This window comes from Pseudopipra pipra, chromosome 1 (assembly GCF_036250125.1).
Source record: "Pseudopipra pipra isolate bDixPip1 chromosome 1, bDixPip1.hap1, whole genome shotgun sequence".
Classification (NCBI taxonomy): Eukaryota; Metazoa; Chordata; class Aves; order Passeriformes; family Pipridae; genus Pseudopipra; species Pseudopipra pipra.
In genome coordinates, this window is record NC_087549.1 from 80,861,941 (window position 1) to 80,887,504 (window position 25,564).

The 25,564-nt window shown below is 35.0% G+C and overlaps 1 protein-coding gene across 2 annotated transcripts in view; it reads right to left on the minus strand.

Annotated features, from left to right (window-relative positions):
* CDH9 (cadherin 9) overlaps window positions 1–25,564 on the minus strand; it is a 101,355-nt gene that overhangs the window by 38,571 nt on the left and 37,220 nt on the right. The window contains exon 3 of one of the 2 annotated variants that reach the window (XM_064662172.1): window positions 9,888–10,182. The exons of the other annotated variant lie outside the window; for it this stretch is intronic. Coding sequence (XP_064518242.1) covers window positions 9,888–10,182 — 295 coding nt within the window. The remainder of the gene's footprint in view (window positions 1–9,887; window positions 10,183–25,564) is intronic. 2 annotated transcript variants of the gene reach the window in all.

Consider the following 25,564-nt stretch of genomic DNA (forward strand, 5'->3'; position numbering starts at 1 on the left):
TATCTGCAATATTAAAATGTTCTGTAAACCTTAAATTTGTAAATTATTTGAATTCTTCAGAAGCACTACATTGAACCTTGTGTTCCTCACTTTTCTGAATTTTCGGTGTCTCTCAATTTTTTCAAGTGTGACATTAATACATTCTGCATAAACTTCAAAGAAAAGATGGTATTTCTGATGACTTATCAGAAATTTCCCAAATTTTATAAACATGATTTATTTACTTAAATTTCCTCTTTACCTTCACAGATATCAGGCTTGCCTCCAGCAAGCTGTGGGATAAGATGCAAAGATTAAAGGGACAGGGTGCTAGCAAGGGTGACTCAGAAGTGTGCCAGCTACACTGGAGCACACTTGCACTCCTACAGAGATGAGAAATGGACTCTGGAGGTAAACAGAAGCCAAGACGGAAACACCAGTGAAATATCTCAAAGGAATTCAGTGGTGTTCCTCTAGGAAGGCAACGTGCTTGACAGCCCAGATGAGGTTCCTTTAGAGCAATGCAGGCAGCATGGGCGAGAAATAGGAGGAGTTGAAAGCCACCATCCTGCTAGAACCTAGTTGCTATTACTGAAACTTGGTGGGATAAATTCCATTATTAGAGTGCAACTATTGATGGCTACAGGCTGCACAGAAGAGACAGGGGAAGAAGTAGAGGGGGAGGTATTGTCCCCTACGTAAAGAAGTGGATTGAGTGGGAAAAACTGTTTCAGAAGAACAGCCATGAGCATGTTGAAAGCCTGTGGGTAGGAATCAGAGACCAAGGCAACAAACGGAACCTTATGGCTTACGTCTATTGCAGGCTGCTTGATCAAGGGAGCCTACTGATGAAGTCTGCTCGCTCCAGCTACAGGAGTCTTCCTTCTGGAGGACTTCAACCACCCCAGCATCTGCTGGGAAATTAGCATGGTAAACTGTAGGCAATTCAGGAGACTCCTCGAATGCTTGAAGGATAACTTTGAGTTTTGAGCCAGGTAATAGACAAGTCTACCAGAAGGGGTGCGTTATGGGCTCTGTTGGACACCAAGGAAAGTGAGCTAATTAGGTACATAAAAATCAAAGGCAACCTGGGCTGCAGTGATCGTGTCTTGGCAGAGTTTGCAGTCCTGAGGGATGTAGGTCAGGTAAGGAGTAAAGTTAGGCCCCTGAATTTAGGAAAGTATTTTTTCAGCTCTTCAGGAAGATAGCCAGTGGGATCCTGTGGAAGGCTGCCCTCAGGGACAAGGGAGTGGAACAGAGCTGGCAGATCTTTATGGAAATATTCCGTAGAGCACAAGAGCTAGCAATTCCCAGGAGCAAGAAACAAGCGAGGAAGGCAAGTGACCAGCACGACTGAGTAGGGAACGGCTGGTCAAACTAAGGGGAAAGAAGCAAATGCACATGCAATAGAAACAAGGACAGGTAACCTGGGAAGAGGATAATGATGAAATACAGCTGTGCAGGGATGGGGTGTGGAAGTCCAAGATGAAGCTGAAACTGATCTTGGCAAGGGACGCAAAGAATAACAAGTAGGGCTTCTACAGATATGTTAACCAGAAAAAGAAGGTCAAAGAAAGTTTACCCCCGCTGATAAACAACACTGGTTAGTCAGTAACAATGGATGAGGTAAAGGTTGACATACACAACTTTTTTGCCTCAGTCTTCAAGGAGAACCACTGTTTCCACATGTCTCGACATAATGGATAGTAGGATGCGGACTGGGGAAGCAAAGTGCTTCTCACTGTAAATAAAGATCAGGTTGACCAACTGAGGAACCCAAATATACATGCCTATGGGACCCAATAAGATACATACCAGAGTCCTGAGGGAATTGGTTGATGTAGTTGCCAAGCCACTCTCCATGATATTTGAAAATTCATGGCAGTCAGATGAAGTCCCAGGTAACTGAAAAAGGGGAAACATTGCACCCATCTTTAAAAGGGGTAGAAAGGAAGACCCTTGGAACTACTGGCCTGTCAGCTTCGTGTCTGTGCATGGGAAGATGATGGAACAGATCCTCCTAGAAGTTATGCTAAGGCATATGAAGGACAGAGAGATGATTCAAGACAACCAGCATGAATTCATCAAGGGCAAGTCCTGCCTGACCAAGCTAGTGGCCTTCTATGATGGAGTGACTGCATCGGTGAACAAGGGAAGGGTTACAGATGTTATCTATCAGGACTTCCGTAAAGCCTTTGACACGGTCCCCCACAACATCCTTCTCTTGAAACTGGCAAGAGATGGATTTGATGGGTGGACTGTTTGGTGGATAAGGAATTCATTGGGTGGTCGCATCCAGAAGGCAGAGGTCAATGTATCAGAGTCCCAATGGACATCAGTGACAAGTGGTGTCCCTCAGGGGTCTGTACTGGGACCAGTGTTATTTAGTTTCTTCTTTGATGACATAGACAAAGGGATTGAGTGTACCCTCAGCACACTTGTAGATGACACCAAGCTGAGTGTTGCAGTTGACACATCTGAAGGACTGGATATCATCCAGAGGGACGTGGACAAACTTGAGAAGTGAGGTCATGGGAATCTCATGACTATTAACATTCCAAGCGCAAGGTGCTGCACCTGGGTTGGGGCAACCCGTAGTATCAATACAGGCTGGAGAATGAACAGATCAAAAGCAACCAAGAAGGACTTGGGGCTGCTGGTGGATGAGAGGCTGGACATGAGCTGGCAACGTGCACTTGCAGCCCAGAAAACCAAAAGTGTCCTGGGCTACATTAAAAGCAGTGTGGCCAGCAGGGCGAGTGAAGTGATTCTGTCCCTCTACTCTGCTCTGGTGAGAACCATAACTGCAGTGCTGCAACCAGCTCTGGGGCCCCCAGCACAGGAAGGACATTGACCTGTTGGAGCAAGTTGAGAGGTGGGCCACCAAATGATTAGCATGATGGAGAATGTCTTCTCTGAGGAAAGGTTAAGAAAATTGGAATTGTTCAGCCTAGAGAAAAGGCGGCTTCGGAGTGACCTAATTGCCACCCTCCAGTACCAGAAGGAGGACAACGAGAAAGAGGGAGAGAGAATATTTACAAGGGCATGTAGTTATGTGACAAGGGAAATGGTTTTAAACTAAAAAAGTGTAGGTTTAGACTAGATATTAGGAAGAAATTCTTTACTGTGAGGGTGGTGAGGACCTGGAACAAGTTGACCAGAGAAGCTGGACCAGTCCCTGTGAGCATTCAAGGCCAGGCTGGATGGAGCTCTGAGTAACCTAGTGGAAGGTACCCCTGCCCATGGCAGGGAAGGGGGAACTAGATGATCTTTATGGTCCCTTCCAACCCAAACCATTCTGTGATTATATGATATACACAATATATACATATTAGTTTTTTATGTGATTGCTTATATTATATTTTAGGTGTTTATTTTACCTTCAGTTGGTAACAAAAAATAATAGTAGTTGTAAATGGATATTTGAATATTGCAGAGAGTATATACATTGATCATGAAATGAAGACCATACAGGGAGATCCTATCACTTATGTAACATCCAGCTTGAAATCAGCAGAGATGTACAAATTCAAAATGACCTCTTTAAAGTATCAGAGATGCAATAAGTTGCTTGTTGAGTAGACATCCTTTTTGCTAAGAAAATGCTATCTGTATTATATACATAGATAAATGTATAGACAAATGATAGAATAATTTAAAGCAAAAATACTCATGATCTAAATAAGATTTCTTTGGTGTTCCAATGGTTTTCTTTTATTCCCTGGACATCTGAAGTTCTAGAGCACCCCGTGATACTACTATGAAAGAGTTCTGTCTCATGCCAAATGTAAAATCCTTCTATACATTTTCCTAATAAAAATGTAGTGCAAGCTTATTGTAAATAAAAATTCTATACGTGTCCTTAACAGAATGCATGATCAAAACTGAAAGAAAAAAAAACAAAAACAAATACTCCAAAGTTCTTGGAAAACATCCTGGAAACATGCAAATTTTTAGCTATTTAACAACAAGAGGTTTATGACTTTTTCACCTTGGTGGTTTAAAGAGAATGTTACTGGGCATTGAACTCTTATTTTATATTTTTTTTTTTTATTTTTTGAAGGAATTTTTTTCTTGTAAGAAAATGATAAAGAGCATAAATTAAGACAAAAAATCTGCTTATAAAAAGGTTAACTGTATGCAGATTCTAACAGCTTTAGAGGTTTTGAAATTCTTTAATTCTAGTGGCAAATAAAAAACAAATATAGGAAGTATTCTAGCTACTGGATTTATGCTGTCATGCCTATTTTGACTAAAAGGAATTCTAATTTTATATTTTAGTGGCAGAATGTAGAATATGAAGTGTTTGAATAAAATATTTATTTGAAATATATCTTTATCTTAAAGCTAACTCAATAATTCATTTTAAAATAGAGTGCAGATTAACAATTAGCATTTTGAAATTTTGCAAGTTAGCAAAGTAGTTTTCATAAGCTTGTGTCAAAGACAGTCATTCATAGCTTCTTTTTATAAACATCTGAAACCAGGGAAAATATGCAGAGGAGAAAATATAATTATTTCCTGCTGAAACATGAAAGATGAAAGCTGCCTCCCTTTAGTTGTTTATACACATCTGTAGATTAATGGTTACTGACATAAGCAAATTCAAAAATAGAAAATGTGATGGTTACTGCATTTAGCTCAGTTTCTTTCTTTTTTTTTTTTTTTTTTTTTACGGTAAGGTCTACTTGTTCTTATAAGATCTTCCTATACAAAGGAACAAACTGTTCTTGAAGAATATGTTTATGGTTATGTGATGCTGAAAACATGATGTAACTAAAAATAATATCAGAATGCAGTGTAGTCTTACTTAAATGCAGTAGTAGTTGTGATGATTATAGATTCTCGAGATACTATAGAAAAAAATGAACAATGATAATAGAACTTCTAAGAGAATAATTGTATAATTGTTGTTTCTGTATATACTACTGTGCTCACAGACAATAGCGCAGTAATAAAAATGGTAATGTTAATGCATTTTATCCTGTGTGTTTTACTGCAATTTCATCTCTCTTTTTCTTCATGTATATGTCTTTTATATATGTATATATATTTTGTTTAAAGTAGATGTTAAATACAAGGCCTGTTTAATCATGCTATAATCCTGTATGCCTGAGATAAAAATGGCCATATTTATATTTCATATATAACATTCTTGCATCAAATCTCATTGATCAGCTAATGAAAACCTCTTGAATTCTATTTTCAATAAAAGTAGTATAATGCAAAAGTTATATGTTCTAAATTTAACCATTTAAAACAAGCTCCTCTATACTTATACAAATCTTGTCATGTAGAAATCCTGAACTATGTTAGATGTCTTTGGTTAGATCCATAAAATCTAGAAAGAAGAAGTTAAGTCTGAAGAAATGACTGCTAAGTTAAATTAGACATTGTCCCTTCTCTTAATAAGATAAATGTAAAGATTAAAAATATGTTGTGAAGTACTCATCAGCTACATGTTAAAGATGCTTAATGAGATAAAAATTAACAAAGAAGGTACAGAAGATGTAATATTCATCCTGGTGCCCAAAGGGATTGAATTCTACAGGACACCTCATTGCTAACCTCCCTTTTTAAAAATTTCTTAATAAGTGTTTTTCAACATGAAGTGTGATGTTAGTTTTTATTTTATTTTATTTGGGTTTTTTTAGCAATTATGTTGCACTTGGAAAAATACTTGGACCATAAGTTACTTATGTAAGCCTTGAAGATGAAATTAGTAGATTTTAAGAATGATCAAGGCTGTACTCTTACTTCTACATGAAGAGGAAATTAAAAGATTATTCTCATGATGCAAAATATGTATTTAGCTTCTCTGAAGTTTTCAGGTTTTTTGATAGGCAAATCAGAATAGATCATGCTTCAAATCCACGTATTCTTCACTGTGATCAAGATTGTACTTTACAACATTAGTATTCCATCAATTTAAAATGTGAATGTTTTTTGTAAATTTACTTTCTATATTATGTTTTGATTAATGAGTCTTTCTTGACTTTTTTTTCTCCATTCTTGGAATTATTTTTTATTGAATTAATTTACAAAGTCTGACATAAATCTCAGGATTCTTCCAGTCAAATCCACTATTCTTCAAAAATATATCTATAGCAGTTATTACCCTCCAGTTCTTCAGTACAGTAGATATTTTTAATGAGAATTCCATATGATTGAGTTTTAGAATCTTTTAAACTAACTTTCTCATTTAACTTTTTAAGTTAATATCACTGTGAACGTTTAATGTGATCATTTCCATAACATTTATCTGAAATGCCACTGCAGTCAGCCCAGTTCAGTGGCTTTGAGTGTTTCCAGTACTAAATTTACTACACATCATTTTAGGTAAATGGTGAACTGGATCCCATTTAGACATAGCAAGGCTAATTTATTTATAGCTTGATGGCTGCACAAACTAGTGCGCAAATAAGCATTTGTATTTCCCCCAGGCTTGAATAGGTTGTGCTGAAAATCCATGTTATGCTTTCACTCTTCTCACAACCAAACTAGTTAAACATGACTGAGATTTGCTCATTGGTACTGAAAATCACACATTCTGTCAAAGGTGTTGATTTACCATTTTCCCTTGTGTGCTTTAGACATACTTATTCCAAGAAACAGTCAGTAACACACTGAGAAGTACATAGTATGATATGTAATTTGAATAACAGATATACATGCAGCTGGAAACATTGCTAGTGTAGATTCCTCTTCAATTTATCAATCTTAGTGACATTTCCCTGAGCTTTCATAAATATCTGCTGTCGTATTTTTTGGACTTGGCAAACATAATAAATATAATAGTCAAGAAAAAAATTGCATTTTGAGACAGAAAATTGGGAAGAGGTAAAGAATTGGAATAAACTGGGATTTTCCCACAGATTTTTGACTTGTTTGTCCTGAGTATATCTATTTCTTAAAATGTGTATAACATATATATAGTAATTTCTTTCTCTTTCTTTTTCTTTCTTTTTCTTTCTCTTTCTTTCTTTCTTTCTTTTACTTTTCTTTCATCTTTCACTGTATTTTCTCTCCTTTTCTTTCAGTTGCACTTTCACAGCAGCAACAGCCCTAATATGCATTGCTCAATCAATAATTTTTCACTTTGTTCTTACTTCATGACTTGGCAACAAGGAGAGCCAACCGTGTCCTAGGGTGCATCAAGCACAGCACTGCCAGCCAGTCAAAGGAGGTGATTGTCCTGCTGTATTCTGCAGTCTCATCTCAAATAATGTGCAGTTTTGTGTGTCATAATATAAGAAAGAAATTAGAAAGACAGAAATTAGCATCTTTGGACACCATTAGAGAGGTGTCCAAAGCATAGAAAGGAGGGTTATGAAGATGGTGAAGGGCCTTGAGGGGAAGTCGTATGAGGCATGGCTGACATCACCTGGTCTGTTCAGCCTGGAAGAGAGGAGATTGAGGGGAGACCTCATTGTAGTCTTCAACTTCCTTGTGAGGGGAAGAGGAGGGGCAGACACCAATCCCTTCTCTGTGGTGATCAGTGGCAGGACCTGAGGGAATGGCCTGAAATTGTGTCAGGGGAGGTTTAGGTTGGATATTAGGAAAAATTTCTTCACCCAAAGGATGGCTGGCCACTGGAATAGGCTCCCCAGGGAAGTGGTCACAGTACCAAGCCTGACAGAGTTCAAGAAGTGTTTGGACAATGCTCTCAGGAACATGTTGTGATTCTTGGGGCTGTGTCATGGAGGGCCAGGAGTTGAACTTCAATGTCCCTGAGATTCCTTTCCAACTCAGGATATTCTATAATTTTATCATTCTATGACTTAATTACCACAACTCTACAACGTCAAATTCAATTTTAAATTCTACAGTACCAAACAAACGAAAAGTTTGGCCCGTCTGCCTTAAAAAACTAGAATTTAGGCTTCTATTTAAGTTGCTTTCTCCAATTATAGCATTCACTTCCTTATCTGGAAGAACAGAATAAAGAGACTCCAAGAAGGAATATATACGTGCATAATCCTTATTTACTTATATGTATATCCTGACTCTTGAATTAGAATTCTTATGACTGACTTCAGCAACACAGAATGTCTGTTTCTAGAATGGACTGGTCTGGATTTTGGTTCTTATTCTCTCCACTTAAATAAATTATAAAACTACTTTTACTCATTCAAATTCACACACTAAGACTTCCCATTCCAGTGTAGTTTTTATATCCCTAAATGGAAATGTTGAGGAAAGAATAACTCAGATCTCTATTTTTGCCTTCATATTGGAAACCAAAAGGCATTTTTTATTGTTTATATCCTTTTTCCCGAGGAAAAGGATATAAACTCTTCTTCACAGTATAACTCACCTTTACTTGGGTTTTTTGTGGACACTTTCTCAACTTAAAGTACATATACTGTCATCCTTCTCATCAAATATAGACATTTCATAGACTTTATATTTCTCAGGCAGTGCCAAAGCACTGGATTTTATTTGGTTCTCTTTTATTCATGTGTCTCCATTTACTCTAATGAACTCAAATTAAGTGATAATGTTAAACATAGCCATCATCTTTTCTGCCCAATCTCTTCCCAGAGAGTTCCTTCCTTAAAAATATATTTCAAATTACATATGACAGGTGTACTGACAAAATTTTTCTTTCAGTGATTATCAGCAGAGAAAACTCTGAATGGAAAGAATTTCTCTATATTCTATGTATCTTTAAAAGAAGCATACTAAGACTCTTCTCATTACACATAGTAGTGTAGGTCTTCCCTTCTCATTATTATAAAATAATATTTCATTACTATAAAATATTTTCTAAATATACAGTATTTTATTTTTATAAAATAATATTTTATAGCGTTACAATTATACAATAAAATCCTGTTCTGTTTTACTTCTACTGCTCTCAGAGATAATTATTAGCTTCTGGAAATTATTTTGCAAATATGCGTATTAATCACAAGAGTCAAGGGGTATTTTATTATCTCTCTTAACAATGCCATCAACCTGGACTGATTTTGCAAACCATTACAATTACTCATGACAAATAAATAACTCTTGAGAATTTATCTGTAATTGTTTTCCTTAGCCTATGTGTTTTATGCTTACTCATCTTTTCAAAGAGACTGTCTCAGCTGCAAGAGAGTGGAGCACTTAGGCAATCATGATTACTTCTGATGAATGTGTGCTGGTGAATATTATCTATGACTTTTTATATTTAAACAAAACTCAGGTAATTGCATTTCCTTTTATGATATATTTTTCAAAGAACTTCTAATGCAACTCCACATTTTTATTTTTCAGTGCAGCAGTTATAAGTAGCTGTAAGTTTTTACCCATGAAGACAAATATTTTTGAGGCAAAACTAGTTTGTTCTCTGGGGACAGAGTTCATATGGTATCAAAAAAGTCATGACCAAAAAGACAAATTCACATTAAAAAAAACCAAACACTACTACCACCACAACAATCAATATTGATACCAAAGAGAAAAAATAATTAAAAAAATACATTTGTAGGAATATATTTTGCATCATTTTGATATATTAATTGATTTACATACTTAGATGTTTAAAGTTGTTTGTGTCTAAAGGTACAGAAGTTTTTCAAAGCTTATACTTCAAAATACAAAGATGATACATTTTATGTAAGTGATATTCTCAGGTGCAACAAAACTGATAAGACAACCGTATATGCTACATTTCCTTGATGATTCTCCTGGTCTTAAAAGAGCAAAGAGTAGCTTATAGCATGGAAATAGGATTAAAAAGTGGATGAAGATCAAACAAATGAATAAAAGCAGAAACTAATCATTTATGATACGTTACTGGCAACAGAAATTGTTCCATGGATATTCAGAGAAGCTAATTGTAAGTGTCTCAAATAAAATTACTTATAAGTTCCAAATCAGCTCAAATGCATTTGTATTCGACATAAGGATAAGTTTTTACCTACCGACTCCAGACATCTCTGGAACACTGGCGGTGTACATGTCCTTGGTGAATTTTGGTTCATTGTCATTGATATCATGGATTTTAATGATAAATTCAGACTCTGGCTCCACTTGTCTTCCAGTTTTTCTGTCTATAGCCTTGGCACGTAGCACATACAGGGACTTTTCTTCTCTGTCCAATTTCTTTGCAGCATGAATATCTCCTGTATTTTCATCTATAATGAACAGACTGCCAGCCCCATCTCCTGTTAATATGTATTTTAAATTTCCATCTCCTTTATCTTGGTCAGTGTGTAGCTTCAGAGAGGTAGAAAAGAAGAATTCTATAAATATATGTATTATTATTACAGACCAAATAATTCAGGATATATGAATAAGTCTGTACAATCTTGACTATAATTGGGGTCAGTAGTGGTTATCTTCTGTTTCACTGTTGGAAAAATTGAAAATTTTAGACTCAGTAATACACAAAAAATAGCTCTTATCAAACTCATAAGGACACAGGAGGATGTGTTGGAATAGTATTTAATTAGAATATATTGGAATAGTATTTAAAATGACCAACTTAAAACAAAAAATTATATTTCTTTGAACAATCTGACCAGAAATGACCAGAACTCACCTTTTTGAAGATGACAGGGGGTGTAGAACTCCCAGGTAAATAATCCTTGCCTTGCCATTTACTGGTTGCTGATAAGGCAACCAGTTAACTTGAAACAACATAGAAGAAATGGGTTTTAAGGATTAGAGCTTCTGAACTTCCACAAATCACTTATAACCATTCTGATTTAAGTAATTTATGTTTCTAGTTGTCTTCCTTTCATTTTTTTTCCCTTTAGGAACATCTTACCTCAGTTAATTATTTTTTTCCTTCTAGTCCTCCCCACACAGGAGAAATAATTTTCGAGAACACTAGGAGGTAAATTTTCAAAGGATAAGGAGGGGTTTAACAGTCCTTTTTCTACTCCATCTCTTGTTAAGGGTTCAGAACACTTGGAGGTAAATTTTCAAAGGATAAGGAGGGGTTTAACAGTCCTTTTTCTACTCCATCTCTTGTTAAGGGTTCAAAACACTGTCACTGTGAACTTACAGGCACTGGTTATTTTTCCATATAGCACCATTATGAAAAAGTGTCTGAAACCAAAGACAAAACAAGCCACTGAAGCTGACATAGGTACTAGAAATTCTCACATAATGCTCTTCTTCAGAAGTCTATTCTTCTAATTTCATTTGCAGGGACACACAGTCCCTTTTTTGAGCTTCTGCAGGATGCTTTCCTTAGATATATGCTTATAGTCACATCTGGCCACAGATCAGTGACCTGAGTGTTTATCAATTGGGACAGAGCATTATCCCAGCATTTTTTTACTTCTATGAGTAGAAAAAATATAGTATATCATCAACCTGAGAAAATATCAGTTATCAGTATCAGAAAATACAGGATCAGTAAAGGTATGACTCTAAATAGTCACTAGAGCAGTAAGTTATTTTTGTCACATTTTGCTGTGTTTCTGGCTTCGTGCCAGTGTTTGCCTCATGAACCATTGCAAATTTTTTATTACTCTACCTATCTGAAGAATGATTGCAATGGATTTTGTTCAAATTCTTCACTTTAATTTTTTCCTATATTTTAACATTGTAGCATAACACTAGTCACCAAATATTATGTAGTTGTTATTTTGGGCTTCCAGAGGTAAGGCTGGATGGGATGACCATCCAGTTTTAGCACTTAGCATAATCAGAGTATATATGTAATAAATAGCTGTGAAAATTATTAAGGATTGCAAACAGTCAGTTGAAACAGTTATACACAACATGCCTTTAGCACTCAAAAAAAGATATTCCTATCAACTTGCAGCTCTACAGGCAATACAGAGAAAACAAACTTCAATACCTTATGGGAATCTTGACACAGAATACAGAGCATTAAGTAATCAGTTTCAAAGTTCATGAAAAATATTTGATTCTTATATTCATATCTGGTTTAGCAAAAAAGGGTAGACATGTCAAATACAAAATATGGCATATTTTTTTCAGTCAGATGATTTTGTCTTGTGTCACACAGGACAATTTCCTGTTCCTCAGAAACAGTGCGCCTTCCTTCTTATTGAGATATTCCTCACCTTGTGACCTAAACATGGTTTTATCTTCTTTCTTGAGTTAGAAGATTTTTTAAAATGTGCAAATAAGAATCAGATCTTTAGGACTGATGAGTACCACCTGAACTCAGCTTTCTCATGAAGACAAGTCAGCTTTTTTTTGAGTCTTTAAAATGTCCAATTATTTGTTACAATGCCTTTTTTTTTTATGTGCCTCCTTAACATGTTCAGCCAGCCAAGGGTTCAGCCAGAGTAAGAACTGTGCCTAGGGACACCATGAGGGATCAATCCCATGGGTAAGAAGAAGGGAAATAATTTAACATAAGGTTTAGGGAAGTTGGAGCCTCTGAGAAAATAACATCCTTTCTCAACACTTAATATAAGGAAGCACTTCTTGATTTTCACACTATGAGTCATCACTGACTAATCAGCAATTTATTAAACTGTTTATAGCACTAACATTAGTCATGTACATGCTTACATTATATAAGTTCTCAAAAGTTAAGTAGTTGTACATTCATTACTGAAGGAAAATATTGCACAGTTCTGAACTGAAAAATAAAAGAATGTGGTAGGAAGTAGAATGAGATTTTTAAATTTGTCTTGATTTAGAACAGAAAGTTAAATTCTTTATTTAAATAGGCATATACAGTATACATGAAATTTTATAAGAAATAATAATTACATAATATGCATTTTATTGGAAATTATATCTGGAATTATATTTTAATATGGTAAAGTGTGGTAGTAATGTATTTCATTTTTGAAAACCTTCTAAATGTTTTTCCCAGGCAGTTCTGCTGCCTAAAGAATCTTTCAGAGAACATAACTTAACTTGCAGTTAGCACAGAGCTGGTCATCTGTTAAAAAGAGATCCTATACAGTAAAAGAATACAGATGCAGATGAGTATCAGGCTGTGAATGTAAATACTGTTAGCTTGGCAGTCTCATTTTGACTGCTCAGATGAGCAACTCTGCTTCTATTCCAGGGTCAACAACATCTTGAAAGTGACAACAATAAGCAAGTAATGGGAGCAATGATCTTTTCTGTGCTAACAAGTGGTTCTGACAAAGAAATCACATCTGTCCAGTGGCATTCCTTTACCCTGCTTTTCATAGACTCACAGAGATTAGGTTAATTTATTTTATCTGTCTTTTTAAACAAACTACAAAGATGTCAGCTAGTTCAAACTGTGATGTGGATTTTAAGCTTCCTACTTATCTCATGTTTCTATGAAATGATAAACAGGATTTTCAAGCATGATGAAATTGTGAATAGATAGTGATTTCCTAAGAATTAAGAGTTCCACCTCTTATTCCCAATTTACTAATAGAAACATAACAGAAAGTTGAAATGGTTTGGTTTACTCTACATGACCTTTTTTTCTCTGTTTGGGGTGGGGTAGGTTAGCAAGCAAAAACCCTACATGGGTGGAAAAAACAACTTGTCAAATATTTCCTTTCTTATATCATAAATTGTTCATTCTGCAGATCAGAGAAAGCATGAAGCACTTTAAAAAATGATAAAGAAAAAAAACCAAAACAACAAAAATACCTCAAATCAAACTGACAAAGAAAAAACCAAACAAACTCAAACAAAAGTGGGTAATATATTGGATCAGACATTATGAATACACTGAATACATAGTCACCACTCTGATAACAAATGCCATCCCCATGAATTAATTTGAAACATGCTGGAATGAAGACATAACCCAGACGCACTGCTGAATATCTGGATTTCTTTATTATTTTTCACATATTTCTCTTTCTATAGTCTTCTGTGTGGCTGGCTAAACAGTTCTCAATACTTTTCCTGTGGATCATCAGAGATAAAGACATTGCTAATGTTTATGGGAGTGATGATTAGCTATTTCTGTAACAATATATGTCTGATAAATATGGGCATACTTATAAGTGCTCTCTCAATCTTTTTTCTTTATTTACATAGGAAAAACGTTCATCTCAAATTAGCCTGTCTATTCAGTTTTGCAAAACTGAATTTTTACGTGATGTGATAACTGAAATATTGATGTTCTCAAAAATCTTGACATAAATTTACATGGGTCACTGTTACTGTAATTTCCAATAAATAAATGAGTAAAGAAACAGCAGATTATCTCACAGTTCTGTAGCATAATGCTATTTTCCCTAAATCAAATACCTTGCTCCTTTGGCTTACACTTCACCCTTATGAAGTACTCAATATTTGTCAACAAAAGGTGGTTATAGCACATAACTTCTTGGTTTCAGAAGTATTTCATTTGACTATGTATTCTGTCTGAGCCTAATTCATGACTTCTCTCAAAACTCTTATTATTATACACCATAGAGGAGATATCATCATTCTTTAGAGCAAAAATATAGTTCATAAATTATCAAGTTCAGGAATTAGTATGGAATGGCAAAACAAAATATAAAGGAAAAAGAAAAACTGTTGCCTTAGAAAAGAGTTTCTTAAAGGTCAATGTTTAAGAGTACTTGACTGTTTCTTATCAATTCAATTTTAAATTTAAATTCCTGTAAACTCTACAGCTGATCTTTCTCAGTTCTTTCTAGTAAATAATAAGTCTTTTCAAGTTAGGTAGACATATAATCAATGGAAGAGGGGAGAATCAATGAACATAGTTACCAAATTATATAGTGATATGAATGCTTTTTCTGCATTTAGAAGCAAGAAATTGCCTGACATCATTTAACTTTCATTTTATTTGCAGTTTGCTTCTGTACAACTATTGTTGCAGAAGAAAAGGAGAAAAAAGAGCAAGAAGAGCTACTTATCACTAGCAAGATTGTTATGAATAAATACAGTGAAAACATTTATTTGCTGCCTAAATTCAGAAAAGAGGTATAATCTCTCTTGTAGAGAGGAGTGAGGGGAAGGTAAAGACATAAACACATCAGGAGAAGGTACACCCTCTACTAATGTTTTCAACTTAGGTGGTTTACATCCTACCTCTGTATCATGGTACAGAAAAAGGTTTATTACTTCAGATCTCTTACCTTCACTGCCTCCACCCACACAGTTGTCTCCAGCAGAGGAATCCTGATACCCCATGTTCTATTTTCCTGTAAATACCTTCTAGTAAGTGTGAAAAATTTTCTTTCCTTATTTTAAAGTGAAGAAGATATGCTGGGGTGTTGTTGTGGTCAAATGAACTCTTTTTAGTGGCACTAAATTGGCATATCTGCATATTTTAATGGGAGATGAAGACCATGCTTATTTCCACATGGTTGTGGCGAAACTGCTACCAGAACACAAGTCAACCTCTCCAAGGGTATGTCAAAGAGTCAGGATTGCACTGAGCAGCAGTCATAGTTAGAATGTGGATGCGCCTTGAAGGGTCAAATGGTGCAAATACAGAGTTTTAAAGTCAGAAGTATTGTGTGGTTTTTTTCAGATGTGTCAAAAATTTACCAGATAGATAGGCAGGTGATTGAAATATGATCTGGAGGACAAGTGAATTCTTGAGTATGCCCAGTCCCAGGCCCAAACATCTGAAACTCCAAACACTGTAGTATCCTGGTCACACAGAAGAGTAATTGGAGGTTCCTATCTGTCTTAGCTATTTTTATTTGCTCTTCTTAGACCGTGACAGGGAGGAATGAGAAGAAGATGCAAAACTGGGTCTTTTCTTGGCATGGGAAAGCAATTCTGGATAGATACACTAGATACAGTGTGTTACCTTTCTTCCTATATTCACTGTCAAAGACGTTGCATTGTATATTGTGCAATACTGTGCTTGGGTGTTCATCCTTACTTGCTATTTAGTGTTGCGTATTAGTAGAAGTAAAAAGTTCTTTGAGCAAAAGTCCTACAAATTGCATTAGACAATTTTAATGTCCTCACAGTGTTTGTTAACTACATCTCGTAAAGAAGTATTTTCATAATATCTGTAATTTGCTATGATAATTTAATGGGATTAATTTTATTTTTGTATTACATCTGTGTGATGCAATTTCTAAGGAATCTGCTCTACAGCAGTCTTTTCTGTTATTTCTTTCCACTTCCACCAGTAAATTTAGATTGTATTTATATTTACATGAAACACTGAAAATGTTAATGGTGAGTTTGTGAATACCTGGACATGAATTCCAGATATTTGGAGCATAGCTTATTGCATGTTGTTCACTAATTTTGGTTGGAATAGGGTTTCATTTCAGTATGTATAATTCAAAGGCCTTTCTTAAAGGAGTATATTAGGGTTTACTTGCTGGGGCTGTTTTCTTCCAGTTTCAGGAGGAATAACAATAAAGTATGAAGTGTAGTGGTGCTAGTTATTTTGCTTTGAGATTATCACAAATCAGCAGAAGAAAACTGAAAGCTATAAAGGACAAAGATTTTTCCTCCCTGTGAAAACGAAAATTGAAAAAAGTTGCATTGGTAGTGTCTTATTATGCCAAATGTATTTCTGTTTAAAGTTTTGATAAGCCATAATTCAGCTGCCCAAACATATCTCTGCTCTTTTTTTATTTCATGTGGAATTTATGCTCCAGATGGAAAATATTCCTCCTCCACCACAAAACCACTGTATATTTAGTTCCTGGTGCAGCTAAGGTGCTTTCACATAGAATCATAGATTGTAAGGGACCTTAAAGATCATTTAGTTCCATCCCACATGTCATGGGCAGTCATAACTTAACCTTGGCTGCAAAGTCTTTTCCTTGACTTTATCTTTCATAGCATAGCTTAAGGCAAAGGCTTCAAGCCATATATAACTTCAATTTGAAAGTATTTTTCATGAAATTAACATAATGAAGCATTACATTAATAACTTGACAGCTACAAAATGTTGAGTTTTGGCTGTAATATATCCAGACCTACTGACTCTGGAAAATGTATAGAGAAACAATAATAGACTGTACATAGCTTGAAATCTGAACCTGAGAAAGTGTCACGAACTGTCAGATTTAGTATGATCCTTTCAACTATGCTTATATCTTTTTAAATTTGAAAGCAATAAGCATAAATAGTTAGCAATGGGAAGGAACAGGAAAGCATAAGCTATTCATAAGTGTCCAAAGGGACCCTTTCTGAAACTAGTGGAAAATAAAGAAAATTTCTTAATTTTTAGGTTTCCTCAAACATCTTTTAATCACAGTTTTTAGCTAAAGCTCCTGGCCTGAGTGAAGAAACATGCTAAGTACTGGAAAACATGCGTATGTTTCTTCTAAAAAGTCATGTGTCTATTTACATCAAATTTCTATTCATATATGGTGATTATACTATGCTATTTATTCTGAAGATGTGAAACACAAAGAAATTGAGTTTTCCAAGTCCCAATATGTATTAAGCCACAAATTGATTTGACCCCAGGAAACTTGACTGTAGCTATTGCTCTAAGCTTACTCCAAGTAAAAAAGGTTATTTATGTAGAGGTGGGAAAGAGACAGTATTTGTGAAAGAGGATGGATGAATATTACTTAAAATAAAATAGATTAATTCTTATCAAAAAATGAAAGTGATGTACTTGAAATAAGAACTTGTAGCATCCCAGACATAAAATCTCTCATTGAGGGCTAGTGACAGGCAGAATATTGACCACTACCCCTACTCTATGATTTCAGACCTTTGTGAGATTCACAACAGCTAGGATACATCATCAACAGCAGCTCAGCCAATATTCTCCTTCATTATCATTTTAAGTAATTAAAAGCTCTGAAGTTGTCTTAATAGCTGCAGTAGTTCTTTAGTGTAGATTGAAGTAGCAGTATAAGCATTGCTTGAATTTTCTATTTATATATGTTTAATCAAAAGTTTTATGTATATGCTAAATGGCAATGTATTTACCTGACTTAATTTGTGACATCAGCACAAACTTCTTAATTAAACAGCCAAACTCTGTGTGTGATGGTAACCTAAGTGACTGTATATTAAACAAGGCAAATGACATTTACTTTTCTTATCTTCTGTTTTCCAGCATCTGGTTCTTGTGTTCAGCTGTCTATTGTTAGGAATTCTCTAGAGAATGATATAGTGAAAAACACTGCTGACATTAGCTGCAGGTGCTGATTTTGACTTAGTAAGTAAGCGTAAATCTGGTTTCCATTCCGGAAGGGTTCAGCAGAATTTTTAGTAGTGTTTTGGTTCTGGTGATACAAAGACAATATAGGAAAATTCCATATATATCCCTTCCCCCTTATACTTAAGGGGGAAGTCCTGGAAATGAGAGCTATATTCTCAAGCATCTCCTTTCCCTGCATACCTTTTGTATCTCCTTTGCCCTAAATGCTAAGCTGTAGTCAAATCTGCAAAAGTGGTTACATTCTTACTTCTGTACAAAGAACTGGATTTCAGAGCACATAAAATTTTTTCTCTCTCTACTCTCAAAATCACTGGCTGGGTAACAGGTTTTCAGCCTGACAAAAAGAGCAAACTTTTTTTTTTTTTTTTATGGTTTGCCATACACTGTCATTTGTCTGTTCCATAACATGAGATACAGATTTACAGGAAGTGACTGTAGTTATCAGTTGTGTCCACAGGTCAGAAATGATCACATCATAACATCAAACAGTGTCACTTTAATCAATCCCTGGAATGGATGTTATATCTATCATTATTTTAAAGACTTCACAATAACAAAGGATATCTTTTTCATGGATTTCTCTCACTAGAAGCTCCTGAGTGAAATCTGTCTGTGTGTGCAATATCTCTTGCTGTTTTAGAGGCACTCAAAGTGCACTGTAGTTCCAAAAGATGTGCACAGAGATAGACAGGAATAAAAGCTCTGGCCATGGAAGCAACATGAATTTGTCACATGGATAAGGATTATCCCTTACCCCTTACAAAACTAATTGATCTGAGTTCAGGTCTACACCAATACCCTTATAAGAAATACTTTAATAGGGGAGACCAATTGTTCTTCTAGCCAAATGCTTTATTTCAGAAGCAATAGGAGATGCTGGTTTGAGAGAGTACTCAGTATGGCCACTATAATTTTTAATTATTTTACAGTCCCTGCCTCCCTGGCCTCAGCATCTAGAACTTTCAGATTAGAATAGACCTGTGTGTGGGTTTGTGTTGTGTTATGTTTTGTTTTGTTTTATGAATCTGATGTCCTTGAACTTATATGGTTACTCATTGCCCTACCTCTGGACAAGTACTGCATTGGCTGAATATCCTGAATGTCATACTGTTTCTAGGGATGGGTCATCCACAATGACCTGAAGGATACATCAATAACAGGAGTAGTTTACCACTTCTAGTCATAATTTTATGTATATATATGTGTATATAGATATATATGCAGGCAAATATTTATAGATCAGAACTGCATGATTTTTAGAAATTCATACAGTATAATGGAATAGTAAGATGTTGAGATGTAAGCCAATATGATAAGCGTCTTTTTTGGCTTTAAAAATGTAAACAGACTTCTAGGTTTGCAGCACCAAACAAACAAAACCAGACTGTTGTCCTGCTGACTAAAAGGAAGCAGATCCCAGAATACGCATTTTTCTTAAGCTGTTCAACTATATGTAGTTTCCAGAAATATTAAAAATATTTGAAGTCATTTACTATTCCTAAACCAAATTTGCTTTTACATGAATGCATTTCAAACCTAAAAAATTATTACGTTGAACTATTGATCCATAATGATCTCTATCACAAAGCTTCACTTTAAAATGACACATTTTTCCTATGATCCTGTTTTGCAAACTGATAAACTAAATATTTTGTGGACACTGTACACAGCTCACAAAAAGATTTTTGTTCATTCCTCAATATTCATTTCAGAACGCTGTTGTTAAGTGGTGACACTTTAGATATTTTAAATGTTTATCTACAACTGAATTTTCAAATGAACAGTGGTAGAAAGTAGGTAAGGTCATTGCTTAACTTAAAGCATCAAGCAAACAAAAAAAGAAACAGACATATTAAAGTATTATACTGTTTCTCTATCCTGCTGACTGTATTGCAAATGTAAGCTGCCATGCCAACTGAAGAGTACTCAGTGAAGGTACACTGTAGAGGTATCTATGTCATGCCTTCATCAGCCTGAGTGCAATTCTCCTGCCCCATGCCTGCTCCAAGGTACATAGGCACATGCCCAACTCCTGGTAAAATCTGGGAAGCAGATTCTCAAAGGAAGGTGTATCAAAGAAAAAGGTTTGTAATCAGGACAGAACTTAATAAGCATCAAGCCTTGAATTTGTCTTGTGATAATGTAGCTTTCTAAGTGAAGCTATTTTTCCAAGAAGAGCATGATGAAAACCAGTAGTTAGGAATGGAATATTTAGGGTAACATCTTTTTCTTTTTCTTATTTGTCATTGATTTTGTACTTACTGAAATTTTCATTGCTTACTTGTATGGTTCTTTTAAATCTTGTTTCAAAATACCATCTTTGGAAGATCATAACTGTAATGGCGGCAAAGACAAGGTGGTGGCTGGAATAGTTAACAAAACTACTTAATAATTTTCATGGCAAAACAGAAACTGATAAGTGTAACTCTATTTGAAGGGGGCCTGAGATGGGCTTCAGGTTCTGCATAAACCAGAGGCTGATTGTACCTGTCTGAATAAACATGAAGACTATGAAGACTTTGACTTAGAGGACAGCCAGGATAAGGCTGCCTGAGGCTTCAGATAAAAACTCCATGAAAGAGAAGTATTGCCTAGACAAATCAAAGCATAAGGCCCTAAAGCAAGCATAAAGCCCTGCAGATGAACAGGTTGCTTCATCAAAAGAATGTTTAATTTAATAGCTGAATCTGCAAGCTGATCATATGAAGTGATATTAATATGGAGACATTAAAAAATTCAGGAGTTATTGAAGAGGTTTGCTGCCTTTTTTTTTTTTTTTTTTTTTTTTAAATTCATAATGCAAATATTAATGAAAAAGAAGCCCAGGAGGAGGAGCATAAGGGAATAGTTAAATTATTGTTAGTTTAACAGCAAGGATAGTCAAGGCTTTTGCACGTAATTAGACCAGAAAAAAAATCTGAATCTATTGATACTAACTTTCTATTAAATTTATGAAAAAAAAAGACTTTTGGGGATTTTTGGGGAACTGGAGTCTTCAATGCTGACAGTCTTCATTCTTTGGTGAAACCATTTTTTGTCTAAAGAATTGCTCTGTACTTTGGAAAAGCACACAGCACATAAAATAAAACCTTATTGTTTTACTAATTATCCTATGACTTTGTCTAGAGTCACATGTCTTGTTAATCATTTGGAGATAGGTTTTAAGACAGAACTTGAGATTTTGCTAATATTCGAAATAAGGTATTAAAAGTGCTCTTTTTTTCTTTTTTTTTTTTTTTTCAACTAGTTTTTACTCTTTATGAGAACTGTCCTTTCTTGTCTGGACCTCTACAAATACATAAGCCCTGCCATTATGCTAAATTTGTCCCTATACAGTGGCTATTCAGTTCTGCATCTAACTGTTGTCATTGACTCACTCTCTGACCTCAAATCACTGTTTCAGCAATTTTGCTGCAGTTTTCTCCTCAGAAGAAGAGATATGGAATTGCCTGTCTCACAACAGGTACTGTTCATTTAATGGAAAATACTTTGATATATTTTATTGAATGATACTTATGCAAGTGGAAATTATTAAAAATAATCCCAGCATCATTATTATAGCATTTTACTTATCCTGTTCTCTTTTATCCTCATCAAAGGGATCAACATAAATCCTTTCTTTATCCTGAAGATAAAACAGTGTTATAGAGATACACACACATATTTTCTCATAGTATTTTAGAAGCATAGAATGACTTTAAACTCTTTTTTGTTATTTCTTTTTCTTTTACATATTTTCAAGTTAGACCAGATTTAGCCACCTCAAGTACAAAGAAAATTAAGTGCAGATAAAAACAGAATGACCGATTCCTGTTTCTATCAGTACTTTTGAAGGACTAAAGAATTCCTTCTGCTATAGATTCGCATTTTGCCCTTCACGCCTTTCTGCATGTGATTCTACATTTTTCATATGGAGTGGGTGAGAATCAAACTGTTACCTCTTTGACTTCATAATTGCTAGGCTTTACAGAGATTAGTGTATTTGAATGTTCAGTGAAACTTAGAATGATAGTAAAAAAAAAAAACATTTTAATAATTGATTTTGCTTTTTTGCCACAACCCTACTTCCATTTACTTCAGTGACAATAGATACAGAAATACTTGCTCCCATGCCAAATTTCTCTTTAAATTCATTTTATTGTCCACACCACTTGTTTATATATAATATAGGTTTAAAATAAAAGGTAAATATACATGATTATTTCTTTTAGTCACTTGTTTTACACAGAACCTACATTATTTTTTCCATTTTTTTAAAATTATTGTGGGACTTTAGTCTTACCATTTTAAATGCAAATGTTACAGTGCTAGAGAGACAAGGTAAGCAAACACTTTCAATATTTTGTTTTTCATTTGTTACTTTGGTCCTATCAGTCAGCTACCTGACCCAGTTACATATGAAGATTTAATGCTCTGTTACCTCCTGGTATTTGACAGTGTTTATTCATCACAAATGCTTATTAGAAAGAAAAATATGTTTACTTCCACAATCCCTGTAAGACTGAACTATCAGAAAAGCACCATTTTTAAAAGTTGCATCAATACTTGCAACATTTTTATCAGCTTGATATATTAGTGTTAATTCCACTTAAGCTGCGTAGAAGTTGTAAACCAGAACTTTTTTATGAGAACCATATTTATTCTCAATATTTGGAAACTTAATTTATTTCAACTCTTAACCAGAAATATGTAGCAACAGCTGAAAGTTCAAGGGGCAAAAATAGCTACAGGCATTGACAACAATCACAAATTTTAAGTTAAGTAAATGCATTTTATGAATGCTTGACTAGAAGTATAACAATATCTCACTTAGTATTTCTATCTTTGTTATTGTTATACAATAGGCAAAGTTAAAGCTGTCATTTGTATCACAAATTCAAACATTCAAGCACTGTTCACAAAGTAAGCAGATATTAAATATTTGGTTCTGTATTTTCCTCCTTTTCATAGTGTGTCCTGATATATTGTTCGACCCAATACTTCATGGCTGTTTTCATTATATTCTAGAGCTTTTTTTGTAATATTGTGTGGAAACACCTCATACATAGACATGTTAAGAGGAAAAGCGTTGTTAGAGAAGTGTTGGCAATTACATTTTACAGATGGAAAAAAAAAGCAAAATTTATACAAAGCAAATATTTAATCAAATTTTATTAATAATTATTTTCAGCATTATCAAGTATTTATTATACCAATTATTATTTTTTTATGGGAAGATCTAGGCTAAAAATTTACACCTGTAGCTGAATTAGCCATTCCAAAGACCTCTTTGAGATTTTGTTAAGTTTTACAACTAAAAAAAAGGAGAATTTTTCCTTAGGCTCCTTCTACAGAAATGGAGAACACATAACAAAAATTTCTCTTCAGTTAAAGAACTCATTTAATATTATCATCCTGGTTGTCATTTCTTCACACTCACAATTTGACATCTGAAATGGGGATACTTCCCTAAAATGTGAAACAAGACAGGGAGAAATTGGTAACTTTTAAAATGTTCATGGAGGCTGTAATGCTTTCTCATAATTTTTATTAAATTCTGCTGTGTAAAAACAGAAAAGAGAGATTTCATGCCACACCTTGACCTTAGAGTTATGTAAGAGTGAGCAGAAGTTACCCCAGTGTGTTTGTACTGCTACAGCAATACATACAGCAATGATATGTCCGTAATTATGTATTTCTGTAACTGATGAGAGATTACAAGTTCCTCTTTTGATTGATGCCTGGCATAGTGCTAAATTGACTAATTACATGGACTAGACTAACATTTTTTCTCAGTTTTCAGAAGACTGAAATATGTGATGAATCCTGCAATAGACAGGAGTTGATGTATCAGGCACATACAGAGATAAAAGACTTGCTCTTCTTGGCAGTTGTTTGTTGACAGTCTCCCTATTTGTCATCAAGGTGACTATTCATAAACACATGTCCGAGAGACAAGGCATTGCACCATACCATCCTCCGAAGCAGTCAAATTGATCTTTTTAGGTAGTCATAATATTGTTTTGTTCTGACGAGTTTTGAGCAGTTTTTATCAACAGGCTGGCAGGTATCAGTAAACTACAATTTAGTCAAAACACTTCCCCTTTTCAGAATTGCTCCCCTAATGTAATCAATGGAATAAATAAACAAGATAATGAATAATATCTTGTGAAATGCAATTTTCCTCACCCTTTCACCTTTTTATGCACCCTAAATGATTGCCTGATAACAGACAATGATAGGTCTGCAGATTGCCAGAAGTCTAATCTTCTCTTTCCAGGCTTAAAGCTGCAAAGCTGAGAAATATCAGCCCATGAAGTTGTAAAAAGATAGGGCTATTCTACGAATAACGATTACTTGTAGAGCCAGGTTCCTGAGCCAGCCAGGTCTTGGAGGCAGACCTTCTTAGGCCTTTTCACATGAGGAGCTTGACAAGAACAAGAGCCTTTTAAGCTCAGAAAAGCCGCTTTTTATTAAAATGACAACTATATTTTAAATGGCAACTGGAAAATAACCACCGGAGACAGAAGAGGACTTCATTTTCCATGCTCACTATGTGTTTAAACCAGATGTTTTTACTTCAACTCTTGTTTTTTATTAGCTTGTCAACACCCTCAATCCCGGTAATCTCCACTGGGGGGCCTCCACTGTGCACAGCCCCTGACCTCCATTACTGTTTTCCTGTCTCACCCCCCTTGTGCTTTGAGTACACTCAGGAGATACCCGGGGAAGGGAAGCTGTGACTAAGCCAAAAGCAAGTGTTGTAATGAACTATAAACTAAACTCCAAACAATAGCCTTTGCTACACTGGGGGCTGGGTGATCATAATTTTTGTCCAAAAAGAAGCATGGAGGGAGAGAGGAAAAAGGGAAAAGAATGGTAAAATTATTGTCGTTTTGCCTTTGTTGAATTGTCTTGCATTGGCTTTGGCTTTAAAAATAGCTCAATAATTTTTTAGATGCATTTATGCCACGGATGAAGTTTTAAGTTAGAGTTGCAAAATTTTAGAAAATTATCTTGCAAATTCTCCTTTTTTCATTAAGTGCAAAACACCTAAAAAGCCACATATTTGGCAGCTTTTTTTTTTTTTTTAATGGAAATCATTGCATACTGGATGTTCTGTCCTAGAAGAGGATAGGGGAGGAGAAGGGACAAGGAAATGAAAAAAGCAAGGAAAAGGAGAAAGGGAAAAGTTCACAATAAAAGGTTTGAGGATTTCCTTATTTTGTATTTCTTATCCTTTGGATTTATTTTTTGTTCTTTGTTTGTTTTTTTTTTTTTCCCCGCAACCAATTCAGCTAATTTAGCAATTGAACTTGAAAAACACACACAGAATCCTTGAGAGGAAAACAGACACAGACCAAAAGAGATACCCATCCTCCTGCCTCCAGGTAGGATCAATGTCAACTTTCTGGCCTGTGGTTTTTTTTAGTTTTTCGTGAAAACCTACAGTAAGAAGACAATTCTGCTTCTCTGAGCATTCTTTACCTAGTACTTCACTGTATTGACTGTATTTACTATCAAAAACTTTTTTCTGATGGTGAATGTAAATCAATCTTGTGACAATATGAACCC